This window comes from Pristiophorus japonicus, chromosome 3, assembly GCF_044704955.1.
Source record: "Pristiophorus japonicus isolate sPriJap1 chromosome 3, sPriJap1.hap1, whole genome shotgun sequence".
NCBI classification, from domain to species: domain Eukaryota; kingdom Metazoa; phylum Chordata; class Chondrichthyes; family Pristiophoridae; genus Pristiophorus; species Pristiophorus japonicus.
The window spans coordinates 265,567,326-265,584,550 of record NC_091979.1 but is presented as its reverse complement, the minus strand read 5'-3'; the positions used below and the strand labels follow the sequence as shown (position 1 = coordinate 265,584,550).

Genomic DNA, 17,225 nt, shown 5'->3' with positions numbered 1-17,225 from the left:
TGTTATGTTGATTGAGGGATAAATATTGGCCAGGACACCGGGGATAACTCCCCTGCTCTTCTTCGAAATAGTGCCATGGGATCTTTTATGTCCACTTGAGAGAGCAGATGGGGCCTCGGTTTAACATCTCATCCGAAAGAAGGCACCTCCAACAGTGCAGCACCCCCTCAGCAGTGCACTGGAGTGTCAGCCTAGATTTTTTGTGCTCAATTCAAAAGTATCAGGATAAGGGGTCGGCCACTTAAGAATAAGATGAGGTGGAATATCTTCACTCAAGAAGGTTGTGAATCTTTGGAATTCTCTACCCCAAAGGGTTTCAGTATGCTGAATCATTGAGTATGTTCAAGGCTGAGATAGATAGATTTTTGGAGAAGGGGAATTAAGGCATATGGGGAGCGAGCGGGAAAGTGGAGTTGAGGTCGAAGATCAACCATGATTTTATTAAATGGCGGAGCAGGCTCGAGGAGCCGATGACCTACTCCTGCTCCTAATTCTTGTGTTCTTACATAAGCCCCAACATTCCATAGACTCCAATGTGTTTCATCAATGGATTACTGCACATTTTATCTTCCAGTCACCCCTGGTTTTACATTCTGAAAAGCTCAAGGAGTTATTTGCAAATGTATAACTGCATGAATAACGGCCCTTACTTTGCAATGGGTATAACGGCGTACTCTCAGAGTACGGCGTCATACCGCCTTTGAAATTGACCACGTGTCCGGGATTTCGGCACTGTCCTTGCGCCTGCGATTAATCCCAAACGTGCGATCTCTCAAGTTCCCACAGCGCATAGGCTTCGCTGCACGTTTCACCTACCCATTCAAGTCATTGTGCTGGCGAAAAGTTGGGCTAATTGCCCACTTACTGCACATTAATTACCCTGAACATTTTTATGTCTGGTGCGAACAGACGCACGAGCCTGTTGGCACAGTGTTAGGGGAGGGGGAGGGGGAGAATGAGAAAATGGTATTAGTTGGCGGCTGCTGACTGACCTGTTGAGTGTTTCCAACATTTTCTGATTAAACATTTACCGGCCAGACACAAAGCTCTTTTCATGTATCTAACCACATAGTGTGACCTGCAACCTGCAGCAAAATATGGATGTTGGCTGTGAACCATCATCATAGGCAGTCCCTCGGAATCGAGGAAGTCTTGCTTCCACTCTTAACATGAGTTCTTAGGTGGCTGTATAGTCCAATATGAGAACCACAGTCCCTGTCACAGATAGTCAGTGAGGGTAAGGGAGGGTGGGACTGGTTTCCCACTCGCTCTTTCCGCTGTCTGCACTTGATTTCTGCACACGATTTCTGCACTCTCGGCGACGAGACTCGAGGCCCTCCCAGATGCGCTTCCTCCTCTTAGGGTGGTCTTTGACTGTGAAGAGCATCTTGCAGCTGTACGCCTTTACAACCGCAGCTCCAGAAACTGTTTCAAAGTATAGCTGCAGTACTGGGAAGTGGGGAAACCAGGGAGAAGACCAAGTGACTCTAGTTGATGGCCAGTGGAAATGATGTAACATAAATCAGGAAATATTCTTATGGGTTTTACGTTCATGGATTTTACAACTGCTCCTTTGCCACAAAAGGTACATTTTGTGGGGCATAACAGCAAAGATCAAAGATGGCAAATTGAAAATCTTTTCCAGTGAGTTTTTAAACCCAGAAATTAAGCACAGTAAACACCAGCAATCGGCACTCCATAGATTTGACATATTGGTTTAATGGCAAAGTTTTGGTGTGCCGATTATTTTTCAACACATTACAATTTTAAAAACCTACTGATTTATAGAAATATTTTCTCCTGGGGTTTCCGACTTTATGGGCACAATTCAAATAATGGAGCATCTAATCTACTACTGAGTAGGTAAGAACTGTATATCAGCAAATGCAGTATTTTTATTTACACATCGTTATGAAAGATGTTTGATCAAGCTGGCCAAATCCTGATGGACATAGCTGCCAGACTGGGCAGGGGCAGGTGGTGAGAGAACCAACACGAGGGAAAAATCTACTTGATCTGGTTCTCACCAATCTACCTGTCGCAGATGCATCTGTCCATGAAAGCATTGGTAGCAGTGACCACCGCACAGTCATTGTGGAGACTAAGTCCTGTCTTCACACTGAGGACACCCTCCATCGTGTTGTGTGGCACCACCACCGTGCTAAATGGGACAGATTCAGAACAGATCTAGCAGCTCAAAACTGGGCATTCATGAGGCGCTGTGTGCCATCAGCAGCAGCAGAATTGTATTCCACCACAATCTGTTACCTCATGGGCTGGCATATTCCTCACCCTACCATTACCATTAAGCCAGAGGACCAACCCCGGTTTAATGATGAGTGTAGAAGAGCATGCCAGGAGCAGCACCAGGTGTACCTAAAACTGAGGTGCCAACCTGGGGAAGCTGTAACACAGGACTACATACATGCTAAAAAGTGGAAGCAGCATGCCACAGACAGGGCTAAGCAATCCCAGATCAAAGCTCTGCAGTTCTGCCACATCCAGTTGTGAATGGTGGTGGACCATTAAACAACTAACGGGAGGAGGAGGCTCCATGAATAACCCATCCTCAATGATGGCGGAGCCCAGCACGTGAGTGCAAAAGAAAAGGTTGAAACGTTTGCAACCAACTTCAGCCAGAAGTGCCGAGTGGATGATTCATATCGGCCTCCTCCTGAGTTCCCCACCATCACAGAAGCCAGTTTTCAGCCAATTTGATTCACTCTACGTGATATCAAGAAATGGCTGAGCGCACTAGATACAACAAAGGCTATGGGCCTCGACAATATCCTGGCTGTCGTGCTGAAGACTTCTGTTCCAGAACTAGCTGCACCGCTGGCCAAGCTTTTCCAATACTGCTACAACATTGGCATCTATCTGACAATGTGGAAAACTGCCCAGGTATGTCCAGTCCTCAAAAAGCAGGACAAATCCAATACGGCCAATTACCGCCCCATCAGTCTACTCTCAATCATCAGCAAAGTGATGGAAGGTGTCATCAACAGTGCTATCAAGCGGCACTTACCAATTACCTGCTCACCGATGCCCAGTTTGGGTTCTGCAGGATCACTCGGCTCCAGACCTCATTACAGCCTTGGTCCAAACTGGTGGGCGTAGTTTATAGGCCCCCAAATAATAACTTCACGGTGGGGCGGACAATAATCAAGGGAATAATAGAGGCATGTGAAAATGGAATGGCAGTAATCATGGGGGATTTTAACCTACATATCGATTGGTCAAATCAAATCGCACGGGGTAGCCTGGAGGAGGAATTCATAGAATGCATATGGGATTGTTTCTTAGAACAGTATGTTACAGAACCTACAAGGGAGCAAGCTATCTTAGATCTGGTCCTGTGTAATGAGACAGGAATAATAAACGATCTCCTAGTAAAAGATCCTCTCAGAATGAGTGATCACAGTATGGTTGAATTTGTAATACAGATTGAGGGTGAAGAAGTAGCGTTCTATGCTTAAACAAACAAAGGGGACTACAGTGGGATGAGGGCAGAGTTAGCTAAAGTAGACTGGGAACACAGACTAAATGGTGGCACAAGTGAGGAACAGTGGAGGACTTTTAAGGAGCTCAACATAAATATATTCCAGTGAAAAAGAAGGGCAGTAAGAGAAGGGATAACCAGCCGTGGATAACCAAGGAAATAAAGGAGAGTATCAAATTAAAAACCAATGCATATAAGGTGGCCAAGGTTAGTGGGAAACTAGAAGATTGGGAAAATTTTAAACAACAGCAAAGAATGACTAAGAAAGCAATAAAGAAAGGAAAGATAGATTACGAAAGTAAACTTGTGCAAAACATAAAAACAGATAGTAAAAGCTTTTACCGATATATAAAACGGAAGAGAGTGACTAAAGTAAATGTTGGTCCCTTAGAAGAGGGGATTTAATAATGGGAAATGTGGAAATGGCTGAGATCTTAAACAATTATTTTGCTTCGGTCTTCACAGTGGAAGACACAAAAACCATGCCACTAACCTTGGCCACCTTATATGCATTGGTTTTTAATTTGATACTCTCCTTTATTTCCTTGGTTATCCACGGCTGGTTATCCCTTCTCTTACCGCCCTTCTTTTTCACTAGAATATATTTATGTTGAGCTCCTTAAAAGTCCTCCACTGTTCCTCAATTGTGCCACCATTTAGTCTGTGTTCCAAGTCTACTTTAGCTAACTCTGTCCTCATTCCACTGTAGTCACGGGAATGTGGGAAGGGAGGACCTTGAGACAATCACCATCACTAGGCTAATGGGACTCAAGGTAGACAAGTCCCCTGGTCCTGATGAAATGCATCCCAGGGTATTAAAAGAGATGGCGGAAGTTATAGCAGATGCATTCGTTATAATCTACCAAAATTCTCTGGACTCTGGGGAGGTACCAGCGGATTGGAAAGCAGCTAATGTAACGCCTCTGTTTAAAAAAGGGGGCAGACAAAAGGCAGGTAACTATAGGCCGGTTAGTTTAACATCTGTAGTGGGGAAAATGCTTGAAGCTATCATTAAGGAAGAAATAGCGGGACATCTAGATAGGAATAGTGCAATCAAGCAGACGTAACATGGATTCATGAAAGGGAAATCATGTTTAACTAATTTACTGGAATTCTTTGAGGATATAACGAGCATGGTGGATAGAGGTGTACCGATGGATGTGGTGTATTTAGATTTCCAAAAAGCATTCGATAAGGTGCCACATAAAAGGTTACTGCAGAAGATAAAGGTACGCGGAGTCAGAGGAAATGTATTAGCATGGATAGAGAATTGGCTGGCTAACAGAAAGCAGAGAGTCCGGATAAATGGGTCCATTTCGGGTTGGAAATCGGTGGTTAGTGGTGTGCCACAGGGATCGGTGCTGGGACCACAACTGTTTACAATATACATAGATGACCTGGAAGAGGGGACAGAGTGTAGTGTAACAAAATTTGCAGATGACACAAAGATTAGTGGGAAAGCGGGTTGTGTCGAGGACACAGAGAGGCTGCAAAGAGATTTAGATAGGTTAAGCGAATGGGCTAAGGTTTGGCAGATGGAATACAATGTAGGAAAATGTGAGGTCATCCACCTTGGAAAAAAAAACATTAAAAGGGAATATTATTTGAATGGGGAGAAATTACAACATGCTGCGGTGCAGAGGGACCTGGGAGTCCTTGTGTATGAATCCCAAAAAGTTAGTTTGCAGGTGCAGCAGGTAATCAGGAAGGCGAATGGAATGCTGGCCTTCATTGCGAGAGGGATGGAGTACAAAAGCAGGGAGGTCCTGCTGCAACTGTACAAGATATTGGTGAGGCCGCACCTGGAGTACTGTGTGCAGTTTTGGTCACCTTACTTAAGGAAGGATATACTAGCTTTGGAGGGGGTACAGAGACGATTCACTAGGCTGATTCCGGAGATGAGGGGATTACCTTATGATGATAGATTGAGTAGACTGGGTCTTTGTTCGTTGGAGTTCAGAAGGATGAGGGGTGATCTTATAGAAATATTTAAAATAATGAAAGGGATAGACAAGATAGAGGCAGAGAGGTTGTTTCCACTGGTCGGGGAGGCTAGAACTAGGGGGCACAGCCTCAAAATACGGGGGAGCCAATTTAAAACCGAGTTGAGAAGGAATTTCTTCTCCCAGAGGGTTGTAAATCTGTGGAATTCTCTGCCCAAGGAAGCAGTTGAGGCTAGCTCATTGAATGTATTCAAATCTCAGATCGATAGATTTTTAACCAATAAGGAAATTAAGGGTTATGGGGAGCGGGCGGGTAAGTGGAGCTGAGTCCACGGCCAGATCAGCCATGATCTTGTTGAATGGTGGAGCAGGCTCGAGGGGCTAGATGGCCTACTCCTGTTCCTAATTCTTATGTTCTTATGGACAAAAGAGCTGAATTCCAGAGGTGAGGTGAGAGTGATTTCATCAATGACCTTCCCTCTATCATAAGGTCAGAAGTGGGGTTGTTCACTGATGACTGCACAGTGTTCAGGGCCATTCACAACTCCTCAGAAAATGAGGCAGCCCATGCCCACATGCAGCAAGACAAGGATAACATTCAGGCATGAGCTGATAAGTGGCAAGTAACATTCGCACCACACAAGTACCAGGCAATGATTATCTGCAACAAGCGAGAGTCTAACCACCGCCCCATGAAATTCAACAGCATTACCATCGCCAAATCCCCACCATCAACATCCTAGGGAGTCACCATTGACCAGAAACTTAACTAGACCAGCCACATAAATACGGTGGCAACAAGAACAGGTCAGAGGCTGGGTATTCTGCGGCGAGTGTCTCACCTCCTGAATCCCCAAAGCCTTTCCACCATCTACAAGGCACAAGTGGAATCCTCCCCACTTGCCTGGATGAGTACAACTCCAACAACACTGAAGAAGCTCGACACCATCCAGGACAAAGCAGCCCACTTGATTGGCACCCCATCCACCATCTTAAACATTCACTCCCTCCACCACCACGCACTGTGGCTGTAGTGTGTACCATCTACAAGATGCACTGCAGCAACTTGCCAAAGCTTCTTCAGCAGCACCTCCAAAACCCATGACCTCTCCCACCTAGAAGGACAAGGGCAGCAGGCGCATGGGAATACCATCATCTGCAAGTTCCCCTCCAAGTCACACACCATCCTGACTTGGAAATATATCGCCGTTCCTTCATCGTCGCTGGGTCAAAATCCTGGAACTCCCTCCCTAACAGCACTGTGGGAGTACCTTCACCACACGGACTGCAGCGGTACAAGGCGGCAGCTCACCACCACCTTCTCAAGGGCAATTAGGGATGGGCAATAAATGCTGGCTATGCCAGCACCGCTCACATCCCATGAATGAATCAAAAAAATATATTATCTGGCACAACTAAAGTATATATACACCTACCTTTTAAAATTCCTTCAACCAATTTTTCCAATTAAGCGTGGCTATTAAACGCTATGTAGATTGTAAAAATCTATGCCAGTAGAAAACTGTCTTCTATTGACACATATTTACAATCTGTTTTAGCAGTCTTTTCTGTTTCCTGATTAGCTAAGAGTCAGGAAGGTAAAGGAGCATCGCCCCACATGATCCCAGGTTCGCATACGCATAGCGATGTGCCCAGTGCTCCGCAGGCTACTGCGCTGTGCACAATTCTGCACCGTTTGACAGTAATTTCACAAAGGGGGGTTCGCACGAGGTAAGTGCAGATTTTGTTGAGATGCCGTAGGCGTGCTCCTTAGCTAATCTGCCGACCGCGAATTCAGGGCCAATATATTGGAAAGTGGTAAATTACACGGTAGTTCTGTTTAGTTGACTGCAAAAAAAATCTTTCTCCAAAACAATGCAGATTAAGGTTGCCAACTCTCATTGGATGTATTCCTGGAAGTTTCAGCACAAGACTTCCCACCTCCAACAGCCATGTATAATCAAACAGTCTCCAGTCTTGATTAATCCTTGTCACTGGACCAAGACCAAGCTCTATCAAGCCCATGTGATGGCTGGTGTGCAACGACCACCACATGTTTAAAAAAAAATCCACGCACAGGCATCTTCCACCCTTCAGGATGTAGTTCAGGACGTGGAATATTAGGTCCTTCATTGAAACACCTGTGAACTCATCTTTTTTTGGTGTGGAATAAAGTCATCCTCATTTCGAGGGACTGCCTATGATGATGATAATCAAACAGCTTTTTTCCCTCCATTTCCAATAGTTCTATAACTAATAAACAAAAGTGCTCAAAGAACATCAGAAAAAACCAGACCATAATAAAAATGCCCCAGTGATTTTTCTGCAGCAGTGCCCAAGAGATTGACCTTCAATTCCTGGAGACTCCAGGGCAATCCTGGAGGGTTGGCATCCCTAATGCAGACCCAAGGAGTTAATGAGGATGGCCTACTCCATGCCGAAGTATCCTATCTCAGTTTTGAAGAGATGCGCTTAATACAGCGCCACAGGAGCTGTTTGTACGTTTGCCATATTTATACCAGGAATGCAAGCAGCTCCAGCTCCAGTTTCATCTCATCTACAACATTCTTCATCACTCCTGAGTATTTGTGGTGTGGCCACTTCTCCTATTTGTTGAATGCTCTCTTAAACAGAAGTCTAAATGTAGTTAACCATCATTTGCTGAATCAGGGTAGCTGGAACACACAATGACTATGGGAAAGCTGTACCTTGTCTATATGTACCTTAGCATTATTTGCCTAAGTTACTCAATGTTTCCAGCAACCATCTGTCCTGGTTCCTCCAGGTTGTACCTTGATGTTATGCTACCCAATTAAAGAAAAAAAACATTTATTGCAAAATGCATATAATTTACCTGTACCTGCATTGATTGTGTAGTAACTCATCAATTCCCCAGCTGTATTGTATCCCATTTTATATTGGCATAGAACTGGTTTAATACTCAATTATCTATGGCTTTGCCTGCCATAACTCAGCTAACCACATCTAATCATATGTTCAATTATAAATATCCTTGATAGAGTACACAAATAGTCTTATTATATCAACACCTTAATCCATTACTTCAACATTTCTATGACACTGAATACTTTGCATTTTAACTTTGCATCTTTACATATGCAAATATGCCATATTTCCACATGGTCATGGGTTTAACATTGCCTGTGTAATGGGTCAAAGTATAGGAGCCAAGATTCTTGCACTTTCATTAATAACTCAATTTTTTTTTAGTTCCCATGGGTTTAGAACACTCAGGACAACACAACAGATAATGCTAATTAGACATTTTCATATACAAACTGAATCAATTTACTTTATAAATATTAGGTTACCATGGTATTGTTGTTTCTATCCTGGATTTTGTTTACATATGCTTGGTTAATGTGACAGCACACAAACTATATTGAAAGAGTGCACTACTATACAAAGCATTCAAGGAGGCTCGAGTATAGCTGACATATTCTATTATGTTCACTGCCAGTAACTCCAGCTGCAAAATTAATTTCCTTCAATCTCCACTCCCTCTTTATGTTCTGTTATTCGATTAAGAGATTACTTATTCTCTAACCTACAGCAGATTTAGGATCTGAAATTACTCTTAACAAACTCTGGCCTTGCACATCAGGGAATTGAGTTCAAATGCAGCCCAACCGATGGGATTGAAAGTCTCCTGCTGGCTGGAATGGTCCTATGTGAAATTGATTTGAGCAGTCTCAATCCAGTTCCGAGTGGGGATGGACCGAAAGCACAAAGTTCTACATGAATTAGAAATGTCACTCACACATTGGTGTGGGAAAGGCGAACAAATCCACACTGGTCCTGGAAAAGGTCCTCTTCTGAGTCTGGGGCTGAGGATCATCATCGGCTCAGAACAGAGGGAACATTATTCTGCATCTAGCTGCACTATACCCGAGCAGAGGGTGGTCGAACTGACAATGAATGTCTGAAATTACAAGTGTTTTATTCCTTAGCACTATCATTTCTCAAAGTTACAAATTCGGGTCTTGGCTTAGATACTTTCTTGGCTTTGGTGACATCAGTTAAACGATCTGCTTGTTTTACTTTTATGGGAGTTGAGTCGCAATACCCGGTGTCTACTTGTATGATAGTGTGGCCCAGGGGCATAATAATGCTTTGAACTGGATAGTCACATCTTTCAGATGTGTTTCTTTCATCTCTCCGAAGGCAAACACTTGATGAGATAAGGCCAGATACGAATATTGAGGCAGCTTTATTGATGAATACAGAGAGCAGTTATGATCAGGTACATTTAACGCAATCAGTACAACATATCCTTGCATAATAATACAAAATAAAGAACAAGCCATGTTTCTCACAGTAGTGCGTCATCTTACTGAACTTAAAACTGTGCTACAGCTTTTCTAACCATATTCTTAGTGAAAGCCTTCACAGCTTTCGCTTTAAAAATCTGAATGTCTGCCTGTATTTTATCTCACTCTATTCATATCTCACTCTATTTCGGCCGGGTGGGCAGTTTCTTACATTTCTGCCTGTATGCTTCAAATGTAAATTATAAGATCTAAGATGTTACCATTTTACAATGAGAAAATGCCGCAAGCTCTTTTCTGCTTAATTACATTGCGAGTCGGATGGCCCATTCTATTTTGTGGTGACCAGCTAGCAATTTAAATGTCGGAATAAAACTATCAATATCGTCGATGCTTTAAAATTTGGAATAAGATTTAATGAAATGGTAATCCCAGAGTTCTGGGACACCATTTACCAGACTTGCTGCTGCTGCGCATTTCTCTGCCATTTCCAGGGCATGATGATTCTTATCTCCCTCTTTGTCTTCATTCTGGAGCAGCCTCTCTTCTTTGGCCTCACACTGCTACTGTATCTCCTTCTAACTCAAATTTGCATTATTCCCTCCCTTTCTGCATTATTCTTGTTCCCACTCTTCTTTCCATTTGCATTGCTTCCTGTCTTTGTTACTGAGGCTCTAATGGGCTTACACTGCCCTATATCTACCTGTATGATAGTGTAACCCAAATATACAATAGTACCCCCTTATCATTTGAACCAGTCATATATTTTACACATGTGCTTCTACAATCTCTCCAAAGTTGGACCAAGCAAATACAGTACTTCTGTAGTAACTTCAATGTTAGTACCTCATTCTAAGGTATGCCTGGTGCTACTCCTGGAGCAATATACATTATTTATGGAGCAATATATATTGTATGTCAACTGTACAGAAGGCATTCCTTCACCATTAAGTCAGTTTAAAAATATTGTGAAGTAAATACTAATGCCGAACTAAGATATAACAAAATAACCTTTGATTGGTTTCTGCAAACTCATTTAATGGTTGTTCAGTTTGCAACTAATGCAGTAAATGAAAAATATGATAGATAACGAAACTGTCCATCTTCAAAAAACTACACCAAAAAGGCTGACCCTCTAGAGTGTTACTATTGGAAGTAATACAATTTTTCTATGTAAAGGAACATTTCCCCATTAGCAAGTAGCCAGGAACAGTGCAAATTATGTCATAGATGAGAGTATAATCAGCAAATATTGGGCTCAATTTTCCCCAGTGATTTGCAGTGTTTTTTTGGCGCGTGCCGTTTTGGGCCTAAGATAAAAAAACAAAGTTTCCACAAGATTGTGCATCAGCGTAATTCAGTTCCGATTTTTTTTTAAGGTTAGTTTTTTTTGTGTCATGGGGGCGTAAGCTGCCACCTGCGACAATTCTGGCCATTTAAGCAAGTTTGGACAGCTCCGATTTACTCCAATGTTTCTTAGGACGGCGTATGTGGCCGATGTGGAAAAACCTTCTGAGGAGTTAAGAAAATCAGCGCAGGTAAGCAAGTCAGCGCAGCAGGAACACTTCCAGGGCCAGGATAGCAGCAGCAGAGAAGGGAGAGAGAGTGGGAGAGGGGGAAGGAAACCTTTCAGCCTGGGTTAGGAGCAGGGACCGGGAGGCCATTCGGCCAGGGATAGGAGCCGGGACCGGCATCGGGAGGCCATTCGGCCTGGGATAGAGCAGGGACCGGGACGGCATTCGGCCTGGGATAAGAGCGGGAACTGGGACCAGTATCTGCAGGGGGGTGGCGGGGGGAGAGGGAGATAGACTTTTGTCATTAGCACTTTAATAATTTAATGGAGGTAAGTTGCTGCAATGCATAATGTGCTTCTGTAGGTTGCTAAGAGCTGGCTGTTGTATGTGTCACTTTCCAGCCTCAGCCCGCAGTGTGCCCCTGGTTACCGTGGCAACCTGATCTTTTTGGCGCAGATCTTAGGCTCCATCCCCAAAATTAAACGACAGGCTAGGCGGCGCCAAAATGAAGAATTCAAACGGGGAAACTTGGATGATTTTTCTTTGCCGTACTTGGGCCCTAAAAAAACGGGCGTAACTCTTCAAGTACGCCAAAAATCAACTTTGGGGAAAATTGAGCCCAATATACTGAGAGATTACTACATTTTAGTTTATTAAGAAAAAACTTGCATTGAATCACTTTTCGCAGCCTTCAAGATGTCCCAAAGCACTTCGCAATCAATGAATTATTTTTACATGCAAACAAGGCAGCTGATCTGTGCACAGGGTCCCACAAATTGCAAAGGGATGAGTTGAAACCATGTAAGTTATCAACAAATAAATGATAAAGTTTTAACTTACCACCCTGCAAGAAAATTTTTATTTTGGTAAATACACAGCAATTTCATCTATGTAAGAAAACCTACCTACAAATAATGCAAGTATGCCCCATCCTTTCGCTGAATGGGGAACCCATCACTTGCAGCTAAAGCTTCAGTATGGTGAAGATCTTTGATTGTTACATTTTCAGGCCGATAGAGTGGACTCTGAGAGCCAGTAATTAACTCAATGCATTCTTTCTGGTGCTTTGTCTTTAAAAAGCATAGCTAGACCACAATCACTATTGTAAAATACTTTTAAAAACTTTTTTTCATATATGCGGTTCATTCATTTTATAGATACAATTTATCCCATTTCAGCAGGGAAACCTAGTAATTCCAGTCACTTAAAAAAGGTGGTGTGTCAAAGTCTGGTATTGTACACTTAAAAATGACCTTTTTTTAGTATTCGTCAAGAGTATCTGTACGAGGGATAGATAATCCTCGTTCTTTTAACGCTTCACTTTTTGCCTTTTCTGCTTCTTGTTTATCATGTTGCTGAACTCTTTGAGCTTCCAGAATCTCCTCAATAGACACTTTCTGTAAGGGAGTATCAGTCTCCCTTTCCAGATCCTGCAAGGGTAAAATCAGTCATTAGAGGAACTCAAGCACAGTAGCACATTTAATCACAGCCAGACAATTACCTTACCAAGTGAAGTAGAAGAAAAGTGTGGCATGATCTCAATCTCATAATGACTAATTAAGTTGTGCAACACTGAATCTGCATCTGAAGTTCATAGAATCATAGAAATTTACAACATAGAAGGAGGCCATTTCGGCCCATCGTGTCCGCACCAGCCGACAAAGAGCTATCCAGCCTAATCCCACTTTCTAGCTCTTGGTCCGTTGCCTTGTCGGTTACGACACTTCACATGCACATCCTAGGCAGGTGTTTCTGCCTCTACCACCCTTTCAGGCAGTGAGTTCCAGACCCCCATCACCTTCTGGGCGAAAAGATTTTCCTTCAAATTCCATCTAAACCTCTTACTTTAAATCTACGCCCCCTGGTTATTGACCCCTCTGCTAAGGGAATATGTCCTTTCTATCCACTCTATCTAGGCCCCTCATAATTTTATACAACTCAATAAGGTCTCCCCTCAGCCTCCTCTGTTCCAAAGAAAACAAACCCAACCTGTCCAATCTTTCCTCATAGCTAAAATTCTCCTGTCCAGGCAACATCCTGGTAAATCTCCTCTGTACCCTCTTGAGCGCAATCACATCTTTCCTGTAATGTGGTGACCAGACTGCATGCAGTGCTGTGGCCTAACCAGTGTTTTATACAGTTCAAGCATAAACTCTCTGCTCTTGCAGTCTATGCCTTGGCTAATAAAGGCAAGTATTACGTATGCCTTCTTAACCACCCAATCTACCTGGCCTGCTACCTTCAGGGATCTGTGGACATGCACTCCAAGGTCCCTGTGTTCCTCTACACTTCTCAGTGTCCTGCCACTTAGTGGGCCCAAATTTCCCCAGGAGTTGCTCTGTTTTTTTTTTGGAGCAACTTGATTTTTCTGGAGTATCTTAAAACTCCCCATTCTGCACATTTAATTTGCGCCAGCGTAAGTGAGTTAGTTAGGAATTTTTTTTCAAAAGGCCACTTGTGGCTGCACAGAAAACCTTTGCGGAGAGTTAAGAAATCAGCGCAGGTAGCCAGAGATGGAGGGTGGGGGGGGAGAAGGGAAGCACAGAGGATCTTGCAAAGCACTAAACACCTTCACAACAACATTAAAGAAGCATAAAAACCATCAATAATAAATAAATAAATAAATAAATAATACAACTTAATCACCTTGTGTATGCAACTGTGCACACTCTGCTAAGCGATTCACTATGGCTGCTGGTGCTTCTAAACAACAGGATTCCATGAACTCCGTGGGAACCTGTCTGACAGACATGTCACTCCTGCTATAATCTCTGGAGGCTTTTGGTTCTTTGCTTTGCACAGACACCCCTTGCCCAATCACCAATTATTCCTGTGTAAGTGAGTATCAGCAGGCTGTTCAGTCGCGGTGAGGCATCACAGCTGTGCCTGATCCCATTGTTGCTTGACGATGACACGTATGCGATTCCAACAGATTTCACTGGATTGTGATCGGGGGCAGGAACACAGTGACTCTGAGGCCATATCTACACACCCTTACCGCAGCCGTGCTGAGATACCTTCGGCCAGGGATAGGAGCGGCGAGCATCGGGAGGGCAAGGAGCTACTGCGCATGTCTCCACTGCTCATGCGCGCAGCTGCAGGCACTGTTTTTGGCGCAGGGCTGTAGCTCCGCCCCCCCCCCCACTCGACGAGAAACGCCGCGCCAGGACCCGGGACACAGAGCAGAGCGGCCAGAATTCTTGGTAAGTTTTATGGCGACATTTTGAGTGCACAAAGTCGCCGCATCTCGGGAGAGTGCGCTGGAAAAAGGGGTTGGGGAAATTTGGCCCAATTTGTATTCCCTTGCCTGGTTAGCCCTCCTCAAATGCATAACCTCACACTTCTCCGGACTGAATACCATTTTCCACTGTTTTGCTCACCTGACCAGTGCATTGATATTTTCCTGCAGTCTACAGCTTTCTTCTTCATTATCAACCATACAACCAATTTTTGTATCATCTGCAAACTTCTGAATCATACCCCCTATATTCAAGTCTAGATCATTGATGTATATCACAAAAAGCAAGGGATCTAGTACTGGGCCCTGCGGAACCCCACTGGAAATAGCTTTCCAGTCACAAAGACACCCATCAACCATTACCCTTTTGCTTTCTGCCTCTGAGCCAATTTTGGATCCAAATTGCCACTGATCCCATGGACTTTTACTTTCTTGACCAGTGTGCCATGTGAGGCCTTGTCAAAAGCCTTGCTAAAATCCATATATACTGTATCAAATGCACTACCCTCATCGATCCTCCTTGTTACCGCCTCAAAAAAGTCAATCAAGTTAGTCAGACACGACCTTCACTTAACAAATCCATGCTGACTGTCCTTGATTAATCCGTGTCTTTCTAAATGAAGATTTATCCTGTCCCTCAGAATTTTCTCCAATAATTTTCCCACCACCGAGGTTAGGCTGGCCTGTAATTACTCGGCCTACCCCTTTCTCCCTTTTTAAACAAAAGTACAACGTTAGCAGTCCTCCAGTCCTCTGGCATCATACCTGAAGCCAGAGAGGATTAGAAAATGATGGCCAGAGCCTCTGCTATTTCCTCTCTAACTTCTCTTAACAGCCTGGGATACATTTCATCCGGGCCTGGGGATTTATCCACTTTCAAAAATGCTAAACACCTCTCTCACTATGGTTATTTAATCTGATATTTCACACTCCTCCTCCCTGATTGCAGTGTCTGCATTGCCCCTCTCTTTTGTGAAAACAGGCGCAAAGTATTCATTAAGAACCATACCCATGTCTTCCGCCTCCACACACAGATTACCTTTATGGTCTCTTTTTAGTTACCCTCTTGCTCTTAATGTATTTATAAAACATCTTTGGGTTTTTCTTGATTTTACTTGCCAAAATTTTTTCATGCCCTCTCTTTACTTTCCTAATTTCCTTTTTAATTTCACCCCTGCACTTCCTATACTCCTCCAGGGTTTCTGCAATACTGAATCCTCAGTATTTGTCACAAGTCTTCCTTTTTTTCTTTATCCTACCCTGTATGCCCCTTGACATCCAGGGGGCTGTAGATTTCTTTAAGGGAACATATTTGCTCTGAGCCCTCAGGGTCTCCTCCTTGAATGCCTCCCACTGCTCTGATACTGATTTACCTTCAAGTAGCTGTTTCCAGTCCACTTTGGCTAAATCACAGTTTGGTCAAATTTGCTTTCCCCCAATTGAGAACTTTTATTCCTGGTCTATCTTTGTTCTTTTCCATAACTACCCTAAATCTAACTGAATTATGATCACTACCATCAAAATGCTCTCCCATTGATACCCTTGCTACCTGGCCAGCTTCATTTCCTAAAACTAGTTATTTCCCAATTCTTCAGGTAATGCAGTTATTGATACTGGTTCAAAAAGAATGAAGTAAGAAAGTAAGGATTAAGTAAACTTACTATTTCCCCCAGAAGCACCACATTTTCTCCGCGGACAACGAAAATCCCTCTGGGAATGTCACCATATTTCCTTCCTACATGGATTCGTTCCACTGTCCGATGAAGAACCAAATTAGCTGCAACACAATAAAGGGGGAAATAAGCATGATTGCTTTACTGTCGAGCAAAGACTCTATTCATAAGAGATTATGGGGCTGAAATTCACCGCCGCCCGAAACGGGCCGCAACTACCGCTTTTGCTGTGTTTTCTCTGCCGCGGTGGATGAGGTGACCTCTTGCGCGAAACTCAGCTCTGTCATTTTTTCCCGAGTGGACCGGAAGTTGGTTATAATGGGGGCGGAGGTGGGGTGGAGAGCAGAAGATCGATCACAAGAGGGGTGGAAGTGGAGGACGGACAGAGTCTCCGCCGCTGTCGATCATCAGCGTAGCACTGATAACGTCACGACGCTTGTGTCACCACGTCTCTCCCCTTCACTTAAAGGGGAGAGCTGCTGCGAGCTTTGCGATTATTTTAGTTAGGTCCACTGGGCCACCAGGGAGGATTTTGGCCGGGCCAGCGGCCTGGCACCCAAGAAGGGGGTGATACGGCCGAACCCGGGGGCTTAATTGTCTGGCCGACCTGGCAGTCGGCCGACAAAAAAAAATAAAATGGTAGCCGCAGCAGTGTGCCCTTCCCTTGAATGGCCGCCGCACAGCCATGTCGCACACACTGCAAATACAGTGCACTGGCTGAAAAAACTGTCGGGGGCACCGCATGGCGGCCCGAAGATTTTCCCCCCTGAATTTAGCTTGAGGTGCGGGAGATCGGAGGTGTGCGCTTTGATGACGCACTTAGGTGGGGTCGGCAGCAGCGATGCAGAAGTGGGGACAGCTGGAAAAAGCACCTGGGAGAATTTTGCGAACGGCGGCCATTCGACTCCGCTGTGTGGCCGCCACTTTCCAGCAGTAAGAAGCACTCTTGGGAGGCTGAATTTCAGCCCCTATAAATAATACATGAAGAAAATCACTGGATGGTTATCAAGTTACAATTGCACTGCAATTCCAGAGCAGGACCAATCTGTCTTACCTCATGATCCTCTTA

At 44.0% G+C, this 17,225-nt stretch overlaps 1 protein-coding gene across 1 annotated transcript in view; it reads right to left on the bottom strand.

The window, feature by feature from the left end:
* Nucleotides 1–9,654: 9,654 nt before the first annotated feature.
* The window catches only part of LOC139260265 (U6 snRNA-associated Sm-like protein LSm1), a 28,057-nt gene continuing 20,486 nt past the window's right edge, over nucleotides 9,655–17,225 (bottom strand). The window contains exons 3-4 of the mRNA XM_070876655.1: nucleotides 16,145–16,260; nucleotides 9,655–12,675 (exon numbers count right to left, since the gene is read on the bottom strand). Of these exons, the coding sequence (XP_070732756.1) occupies nucleotides 12,505–12,675; nucleotides 16,145–16,260 (287 nt within the window). The 3' untranslated portion in view covers nucleotides 9,655–12,504. The remainder of the gene's footprint in view (nucleotides 12,676–16,144; nucleotides 16,261–17,225) is intronic.